The sequence below is a fragment of the Quercus suber genome, unplaced genomic scaffold (assembly GCF_002906115.3).
Source record: "Quercus suber isolate HL8 unplaced genomic scaffold, Cork oak 2.0 scaffold_443, whole genome shotgun sequence".
In the NCBI taxonomy this organism is placed as follows: domain Eukaryota; kingdom Viridiplantae; phylum Streptophyta; class Magnoliopsida; order Fagales; family Fagaceae; genus Quercus; species Quercus suber.
This window is the reverse complement of record NW_027069894.1, coordinates 368,495-378,906: the sequence shown is the minus strand read 5'-3', so window position 1 is coordinate 378,906 and position 10,412 is coordinate 368,495. Positions and strand designations below refer to the sequence as shown.

Below are 10,412 nucleotides of genomic sequence, written 5' to 3'. Positions count from 1 at the left end.
AGAGAAAATCAGTTAACGAAAAGTTCATAAGAAGAAAAAAAAAATTTATATGTGCTCATGTATAAATAAACTGTCTATTAAAAATTTATAAATTAAAGATAAAAGAAATTCTATTAGATGAATAATTCAAAATTCAAATGGTAATCAATCATATATAGAAGTATATTAAGAAAATATATAAATGATTTAGTTAATATATATTAAAATGTCTAAAATTTTGCTAAACGGTGTAAACACCAACATTGCAACCCCCAACAAATCATTCCCATGGATTACATACAAATAAAGAAACCCATGTGGATTAAATAATGTGTTTTTTTTTTTTTTTTTTTAGTTTTTAACTATTTGACAATGGAGTTAGACATGCAAATATAATTAATAAGACATCAGAATGAAGTGGATTTTGTATGATGTTGCATTGATAATAAGAGAGAGAGATAGAGATAGAGATTAAATTTTTAATTTTTAAAAAGAACAAAAAGGAGCACAATTAGTGATTACTTTAATAAGAGATTATAGCCGAAGCCTTGTAGTGGGTGAGTGGGTTTTGTGTGAGAGATTATAAAGCTCAATAGTTTTCTAAGATTTTTGGGTCCTTGGTCAATTCCCGCCCATCGTACACACTAGCCCAATTTTGGTTTAAATGGGCTTGGGACAGTGAGAGCTTTCTATCAATCCATGGCGTTGCAACTATTTGGGCCTAGTTTTGTTTTGGGTCGGGTCAAGACGCAAGAGTACTTGGACTATAAAAAGTGGGAAAAAAAAACACCAAAATGTTGAACCCGACGTGAATCGAACACGCAACCTTCTGATCTGGAGTCAGACGCGCTACCATTGCGCCACGGATCCATTTATTTGTTCAATGTCCTATTAGCTTTATATTTAACCATATGTTAGACTTTATCAATTTGATATTAAACCACCTTTTTTTTAAGGCAATTGATTGAGCCACTCTCAATAAAAGAATTCCCAACTTCTTTATAAACTTATATTACTTTCGCTGCTTTTCAATAATATAAGTGAAACTCATTTTATTTTCTTAATAATTAGTGTATCTCTAATTAAGTAATAAAGTTACGGTAATGTGGGCTTGACTCAACTAGTAAGGTCGGATACTTCGTCTAACTCACATAAGTTTAAGTCTCATTATTAGCAGGAGTCCATTGGTGGGTATCCACATGGGTTGGCCCAAGGACATTAATCTTAATGCCCTGCCCAGAAGCTAGCATAACCTAGCAGACCCTTATTTTTTTTACACACACACAAAATAAATAAATAAATAAATAAAATAGTAAAGCTACCCATTGGAGGGTATTAGTACCCAATTATAACCAACATGCTATCAACATGAATGATTTACTTCGATTTTCCACCTTCTAATCAAAAGGGCAATGGAGAATATATATATATATATATATATAAACCCAATTTTGAGGACATACTTCGCTTGTCCTTAGGCCATGTTGACTACCCACTATTGATATTTTATACCTATCGGGGATGCCTTTTGTCCTCCTCGGTCTTGCTTCCACATGACATGTGAACTTTGCCACAAAATCGGTCAAGCTTTCCCATTGAGAGTAGGTCGAGGGCATTATTAAATATCGATCGAATTCTTTCAACTCGATCGACCACTGCTTGTGGTGACAAACTACTTTTGGATTATATTGGGATTTCCTGATTGGTTGTTCAATCAGTGGCTTGATAGTATTTTGGGACCTTTCGCTTTTCTTTCATGAGCAGACAGGTGAGATCCTCAATGCCACAATATTACTCTTATAGTCACGGTAAGGCTTTGTTGGTGAAGTACACTAACTTTTGTATCTCTTGCTCTTCCTAAATCAGGGCTAAGCTTATTGCAAATGGGAATCAAGCCAAGTAGAGGTGTAGTTCTTCCCTTGGCTAGGTTGGATTAGACAAGAGAGGTGGATTTTGAGTTCTTCAAATGCTTTTACACATTCATTTTTCTGCTTAAAAATGTCATGAGAAACCTTTAAAAATGGTTAAACACTTGTTAGTTGCTTGAGAGAAAAATTTATTCAGTTTGGCTACATGTCCAGTAAGATTTTGAACTTCTTTCGTCATTCGAGGGGGTTCCATATTAAGGTTGGCCTTGATTTTTTAATGTTGGCTTTAACTCCTCTCTAGGATATCGTTAATCTTAGAAATGTTCCTGACAATATCCTAAAAGAGCACATATTTGGGATCAACTTCATTTGGAATCTTTTTAAAGTGTAAAAGGTTTCTTGTAAGTCTTCTAGATGCTTGAGGGGGTCCTTTGTTCCAATGAAAGTTTCCAATTGTGGCATTTCCTTATCCAATATTCATGGACTAGGACAAAGCCATATAACTTTTTTCTTTAAGGGAAATCACAATGGTTGCTTCTTACAAATGGCACCAGCTAATGATGGTTAAATGGATGATAAGTCAATGGGAGTATAGGTGAGATTCTAGGGTTTTGATAGTTTGTTTCTATAAATGGAAACCATGCGTTCTAGCTTTTACAATTCCTTTTAGGTTAAAGTTCATCCTCCATGCCCTGCCACATTCTTGTAACTCAAGGTGTAGTACATTTAGGAATGACCATATTCATTAGGCAATGGATACCCAACTCGACCCACTTAGTGCGGGTATGACCCAATCCATTAAGGTATTTGGGTATTGGGTGCGGGCATCTTGACTTACCCAAAATTTTGGGATTGGGCATGGGTATTATCCAACTTGACTTTTGTTTTTGTTTTTGTTTGTTTTTTTTTTTTGAAAAATAAAAACCACAACTTTTTTTTTCCCTCTTATACCGAAACCAAAATATTTATTAAAGAAAATATTTCCATAAAAAATGTTATCAACAATTACTTTTAAATTCCTTTATAGGCTATTTACTATCCATTTGATTTTGCATTTATAAATAAAAAAATAAAAAAATAAATAAAAACTATCCATTTGATTTGATAGTCAAATCAATAAGAAAGTAAATTAATTAATAACATTTAAAACACCATTAAATATTATTTGTATTACATGTTTTTTTAAGCCTCTATACATGCATAAATTTTCTACAAAAATGTAGTGATTGAAAGGAAAAAAAAAATTGATTAAAGAGTATAAAGTCAATATTTTTTATCTTGCAAAAACTATAATTCAGTATAAAGAGATGGAGTCAAATGTTATAGGAAATTTTAATGGACCTTCTTCTCCTTCTAATAAATTAATTAACCAAAAAAATCCTTAAATTGATGTCTAACTAATTACTAGACATAAATTAGTGTTTTAATAAGTACTAGCAAGTAGTCTGTGCTTACGCACGGAAATATTAACAATTGTGATGATAAGATGTTTATCTTGGTAGATTCAGTTTCCACATTGAGTATTATGAATGGAGATAATTTAACACCAACATTTAAAAATCAAATTGGACACATAGCACAAAATTAAACTACAATTAGAAATTAATTTGATTCGATTTGAATTCTAAAATTGAACTTCAACTTAATATAATATATATGATTATATTTTTGTCCACTTTTAACAAATTAACAAAATCTTAATTCTAACACAGTAAAAACTATTAAAAAAAAAGAACTGATCATTGAGCTTGGTGGCGCCAATGAAGCGCTAATGTATGAGAGTATGAAGAAAGGAAGAGTGGGATTGAATATTGTGTTTGAATACGGCCTTACTCTAAGAAATCCGTAAGGAGGAGGAGAGGGCAGTGTGTGGATCTAGTTGGTAGAGGTTGAGAGAAGAGGAGACATGAGATGATGATATGGAATTGGGAGGAGATGATGTTTTACTTTTATAGTCTTTCTTGTTGGACTCCTTGGTTCTGGTTGGGGAATTATAAGAGGTCTAGACTATATTGAGATCACCCATAAAAGTGTGCAGGTGAGATGTTCTTACTTAGGCCAATGAGTTTTATCATTGTGGTTTTCTTGGCTTTCGTGTTAAATGTTAATGCATTATTTATTTGGGCACAAAAATTAGAAAATTTAGATAAAATACATGACACAAAATTGGAGTCCAATTTATAATCTCTATAAAAGTGTGCAGGTAAGATGTTCTTGTTTAGGCCAATGAGCATTATCATTGTGATTTTCTTGGCTTCTGTGTTAAATGTTAATGCATTATTTATTTGGGCACAAAAATTAGAAAATTTAGATAAGATACATGACACAAAATTGGAGTCAAATTTATAATCTTTTAATTAGATTTTTTTTTTTTTTTTTTTAGTTTTGGTTAGGAAAAGTGGCGTAAAATTGTGAATTCAATTGAAATCTAATTGGATTTTCTCTTAGTTTCACCTATTATTATATATATAGATTACTTTTTACTAGACATGTTTATCTCATATTGGTTGTGTGTGTCTAGTATTTGTTGTTTATAACCTCAATCTACAACTACAAAGGTTAGACCATTTTGTAATTGTACACTAGTTAAGTAATTTATTATAAACCCGGTTTAAAACACTAGTATTACTATTTTCGTATGTGTTTTAATAAATATTACTATTTACTCCAAAAAAAAAAAAAAAATACTAGACATGGCAAAACGGGTTAAAATTTTTTAACCGGATTCGACCCAACCTAAAAAATACTCGACCTGACCTGATTTTTTTGACCTGAAGAAAAAATGAGTTGACTTGTGACCTAAACCATTTTTAAAAACTTTTCTTTTTGGTAAAAATAAAAAATAAAATTAAGATAATATTGGTTTAATTGTTTGTTGTGAGGTTTAAGGAAACAATTAAGACATTTACATAATTGCATGCTAATGAATTGAAAGATGAGTAGTTGAGCATTTTGTAATGAATAAAGATTTTTAGATTTCAAATAGCAAAGTACATGCTAAGTTAATCTAGATACAGTAGAGTTAAAAATATAGATTTAAAATTGTAGACATATGTGAGAAACATTCATAAGTGTGAAAATAATGAAACCAAAGTATCAAATTAGCATAAATTATGAATGCTTAAACCTATTTTTAACAATTTATGTCCAAAATAAATGGGTTTTCAAAATAAATCATGATATTTCTTAGAGTGTGTGTTGCTTAACAATGATATGATATTCATAAAATAGACCATGTATAAATAAGTAAACAATCAAACTTTAATGTATATTTTTCAATTAAAATAGAGTGTCAACCACAATTGATAATAGATTATAAAATTAATTTTTAAGATTTTAAATTTCTTATATGTTTTTTTATCTTTGTCAAATGAGTTATCCAATAAGTCATTTGTAATTTTGTTTTATATTTTGGGATGTTGATATTCTGTAGAAATAAAATTGTGTATTTGTTTGACTTATCTTTGTGTTATTTTGTTGTTAGCAATGTTGGGATTTGTATAATTTTGAAATTATTGAATAAGTATTAATAAGTTTAACTGAGTTCATTGTTGATATAAGTGGTGAATTCAAAGCAATGCATTTTACATCAAGTAATTTATTACATAAATTTCCAAATGGTAGATACATGTTGTTTTCTTTATTCATTTATTTATTTTTAAATCATGTGAAAAATACGGGTCAATCTGATTGACCCGCAACCCAATTCACCCAAACCCATTTTAACTCGCAATCCGATTGACCCGACCCGACCTGAACCCAACCCGACCCACCCGTTTGCCATGTCTACTAATTACATAAATGTCATTGCTTAATTGAATTTTTGTTTGCAATTATAACATGATTTAACTTTCACTTGTATGGAAAATTTAAATCAGTTTGTTAGATACTTTAATTAGTCTGTTTGAGAAAGATATATTTGACACTTTAATTACCAAGACAATGAAAAAAAAAAAAAAAAAGGTGAAAAAGGACTATTTCCAAATTCCAGGCTTTTGGTCAAAACTTTATTCTCCCGCTGGTGTTGGTGCAGTTAAAGTTGAGTAGGAAACCAATTATTATTATTATTACTTTATGGGAAGCAACCAATTATTGTTTACATACCTGAGCATAAGGTATATTTATTGCCTTTAAACAATTTTTATATATAGACCTGTGGTTATAATGTATTAGTTGGTATAAGGCATCTTAAATTTGTTTATTTTTTCTATTCCACATGGTCTTTAGAACTTGCTTTTCCTCCCCTAACTATTATAGTCATAGGGTCTTCAACTTAAAATCTAAAAGTTGTAAGTATTATTTTTTTTTCTTTTTTATTCTGGATTATGCATTTGATATGGCTTTAAGCATTGATTCCATGGTCAATCAAGCATGCATATTCCATGGTGAAAAAAAAATTATTTTCATACATCCATTAAAAAAAAAATATTAAGAAAAATTGGATTTTAGTTAAAAAGGTTTGGATGGAAAATGGTGTTTTTAACTTCTAAAAAAAATCTAAAAAAATTGGGTTTGGGTTGGGTCTGGTTATTCATGAGTAAACATCCGAGTACCAGTACTTAACAAGTAATGGAATCCGGGTATCCATGGATAAAAGTTTCGGGTCAGGTTTGGATATACTTGACCCAAACCCGGACCATGGCTCCCAAGTCTTTTTTTTTTTTTGATAATCTGCAATTCATTAACTAAGAAGACAAAAAACAATTGGGAAAATCTTCCTTACACGCAACCAACAAGTCAGGAGGAAGATTATCCTTATGGAAGCAAAAAGACATCCTAGATTCTAAAGCAGCCTTAGCTGCATGGTGCGCAACACCATTACAGGATCTAGGGACCCAAACAAAAGCAAAGGAAACAAAATAAACAGTTAAACAGCGAATATTAGAGATGGGGGCGTGAATAGCCCAAGGGACCTGGGAATCCGGGGCGTTGATGGCATCAAAGCACTGCTTGGCATCTCCTTCGAATAGAACATGGCTCCACTTCTCTATTCTGGCCAGCTGAATAGCCCATAGAAGTGCTTTGGTTTCAGCTTGGAGAGGGGTGGATATCCTGATGGTTCTCGCCCAAGCTTTGATAGGGGTGCCCAAGTGGTTCCTTGCGAAAACAGCAATGGAGGCGAGGTTGGATGAAACAGCGGCATCTACATTGATTTTGATCCATCCCGCAGGAGGGGGAGTCCAGTGTTGCTGAATGGGATGAGTTAGGGGGCTGGTGGGAGAGAAGAGAGATGATGAGCACACCTGAAATCTGGTTTGGACAGTTCGGATGGAATCAAGAATATCCCATCTAATTGCGTGATGTAGCACCCTGTTTCTTGACTGCCAGATCTCTTCCAGAATTAAGGCCATGTTGAGTGAGACCATCCCTTGATCCGATTCGCTGTTAAGGAGCTCAGGTGGGTGGAGGACAAGTTTGATGATGTCTTCAGTGTTCGAAATAGTGATCTGTTCAGGTCTGAAACCCCAGCATGCAGAGAACCAAAATGCTCTGGAGGCATTGCAATTTAAGAATAAATGGATAGGAGTCTCTATGTTTTCTTTGCAAAATAGGCAGCTCGTATCAACAATTTGGAATCTTCTTGAGAGATTGTCTCTAGTGGGAAGGGTGTTAACTGCTAGTCTCCAGAGAAACATCTTGGTTTTTTCAGGCATTTTAAGTTTCCAAAGCTTTTTCCAGTCTGTGTCTGTGGGATGAGGAGGATTTGAAAGAGTACGTATTGTGTGATAGGCAGATTTGACTGAAAAGCAACCTTTGGATTCGGGTATCCAAATCAGCTTGTCTGGGGTAGGCGTTACAAGGACTGGCATGCTAAGGATTGCCTGAGCTGAGGATGGGTCAAAGAGCTCGTGGATAAGGCTTGATTTCCAACAATGCATATCTGTGGCGATCAGATGAGAGACCAGGATAGGTAAAAGATTGTAGGTTGCCACTCTTGGGGTTGGAATGAAGCCTTCAATCCAAGGAACCCAGGGATCCTTCCAGACATCAATGTTTGAACCATCCCCGATGGCATAACATGCACCCTTGATGATTACTTTCTTTGCTTGCTCAATAGCCCTCCATATAGGTGATGCGGACTTGGAAGGATCAGCGCGAAGCCAATCCTTGCTGATTTTGTATTTGGCCCTTAATATTTCCATGCATAGGCTATCCCTTTTGGTTGCAATCATCTAGGCTAGCTTAGCAAGAAGGGCGTTGTTTATGTCCTTAGCTTTCTTGAATCCAAGACCGCCAAGGTATCTAGGATGGCAGAGCTTATCCCAAGCTCTCCATGCGAGGAATCTGCCTTCCTGTTTATTGGGTTTCCACCAGAATCTTCTAGATAAGGAGTCAAGGGAGTCACAAATATTATTGGGAACATTAAAGGTGGACATGGCGTAAGTGGGCAAGGTTTGTGCAACTGATGTGATGAAGGTTCTTCTTCCGGCCCAGGAGAGACACTTACTTCTCCAACCAGCCAGCTTTGTTTCAAGCTTAGATTGGAGATAAGCGAAATCTTTTGACGGAGACCTGGATAAGAAGAGAGGTGCTCCTAGATAGACCGCATCCTTTTTGAGTGTTTTGACCTGGAGAATGTTTCTGATGGTTCTACGATTGGGAGTAAAAGTGTGCTTCGAAAAGAAGATGCCCGACTTGCTTCTATTCACTGACTGCCCAGACCAACTGCTATATTTATCGAGAATGTTTGAGATGACAGTAGCATCCTTTTTGGTTGCTTTTGAAAACAGCATGATGTCATCCGCATACATCAGATGGGTAATTGTGGGCCCGCTAATGCTTGTTTTGATGCCACTGATATTCTTATTTCTGAGCTCGAGATCAAGCATTTTGGAGAGGATTTCTTGGCCTAATATGAACAAGTAAGCCGAAAGCGGGTCTCCCTGTCTAAGTCCTCTGCTTGGTTTAAAGGACTCGGATTTGCCCCCATTAACTAGGACCTCAAAAGAAACCGAGGATATGCAAGAGAAAATCCAGTTGGCAAACACCTCATTGAAGCCTAGATGGAGAAGTACCGTATGGATGAAGTTCCAGTTAACTCTATCGTATGCTTTTTGAAGGTCCAATTTGATAACCATCAGCCCAGGCTTGGTCTTTCGGGTTTTGAAACTGTGAAGGATCTCTTGGACGATGACTTGGTTCTCTGCTATCCACCTATTAGGTATGAAAGCTGATTGAGCTGGAGAAATGATCTTGTCAAGGTGTGGCCTGAGTCTTGCAACCAGCAGCTTGGAAATGATTTTGTACACTACGTTACAGAGACTAATAGGTCTGAAATGATGGGCAGAAGTGGGGTTAGAGACTTTAGGAATGAGAACAATAAGGGAACTGTTTACCTCTCTTGGCATGGTCCTAACGTGGAAAAAGGATGTGACAGCTTTAGTGACATCATCTCCTATGGTAGGCCAAAGCTGCTTGTAAAAAATGACAGGGAAGCCATCTGGTCCAGGCGCTTTGAGGTCCTGCATACTGAATAGAATGGCTTTGATCTCATCAGGGGATGGGATTCGACTAAGTACAGAGTTGTCATCTTCTGTGATGCATGGTAGGATCAAATGCTTAAGGTGGGGTGGGAAATTTGTCTCTTCTTGCTTGAATAATCCCTTGAAATGTTCAAGGAACAACCTTCTGATAGCGTTTGAATCCGTAATCCATGAGCCGTTCACCTCCCTAATGGCATCAATTCTATTCTTTTTCCTTCTAATGATGGTGGATAGATGGAAAAACCGGGTGTTTTTGTCATCGAGTTTGAGCCAGAGCTCTCTAGACTTTTGACGCCATAAGGTTTCGCTTCTAAGGAGCCATTCAGCGAGTTCGGATTGCATAGCGGCTTCTAATGCTTCAGTCTCAGAGGATGGGGTCAAGACCTGAGTCTCCTTGATTTTTTGTATGAGAAGGTTGATCTTGTCTTGACATTTTCCAAAAACTTCTTTATTCCACTTCCGAAGTACATCTCTAGTGGTTGCTTGCTTCTTGCACAGTTTGATGAAATCGGAGCCCCCCACTGTTTCCTTCCAGGCCTGTGCAATAACCGGTTGACATCTATTGTCTCTAAGCCAAGCTGCTTCGAATCTAAAAGGGCGGTGGGCGAAGGTGGATTGAGGATTGGTATCTAGCAGGATAGGGGCATGATCTGACCTTATAGCTCCTAGATGGGATATAGTTGCATTTGGGAATGCAAGTCTCCAAGAAATGTTGGCTATTCCTCTGTCGAGTCTTCTTTTGATGGAAGCATTACCCCATTTGCCCTTAGCCCACGTGAATTTGCTTCCGTTATACCCCAAATCAACTGCTCCAAATTCAAACATGAGCTCTTTGAGATAATTGGTGGAAGATGAGCTACCCTTTTTTCCTTCGTAAGATTCCTCCTCGTTAAGCACATAGTTGAAATCACCCAGACAGGCCCAGGGGCCTTGGTGAGTTTCAAGGAGAGCAGAGAGATTTTCCCATGCTTTTTTTTTTTGGAGAAATAAGGGGGGCCGTAAAAACCGACCAATAACCGATCACCAACATTATCTGAAATCGACATGGCAATGAGATTTTTGTTGTACTCAACTTGTTTAA

The 10,412-nt window shown here is 35.8% G+C and overlaps 1 protein-coding gene and 1 non-coding gene across 2 annotated transcripts; both read right to left on the bottom strand.

Moving 5' to 3' along the window:
- Positions 1–777: 777 nt before the first annotated feature.
- TRNAW-CCA (transfer RNA tryptophan (anticodon CCA)) lies at positions 778–849 on the bottom strand. Its single transcript has one exon. It is a non-coding gene; the product is annotated as a tRNA-Trp (tRNA).
- A 5,683-nt stretch (positions 850–6,532) lies between these two features.
- On the bottom strand, positions 6,533–7,990 carry LOC112024225 (uncharacterized). The gene has a single exon (XM_024056868.1). The coding sequence runs from the start codon at positions 7,988–7,990 to the stop codon at positions 6,533–6,535; it is 1,458 nt and encodes a 485-aa protein (XP_023912636.1).
- Positions 7,991–10,412: the final 2,422 nt, after the last annotated feature.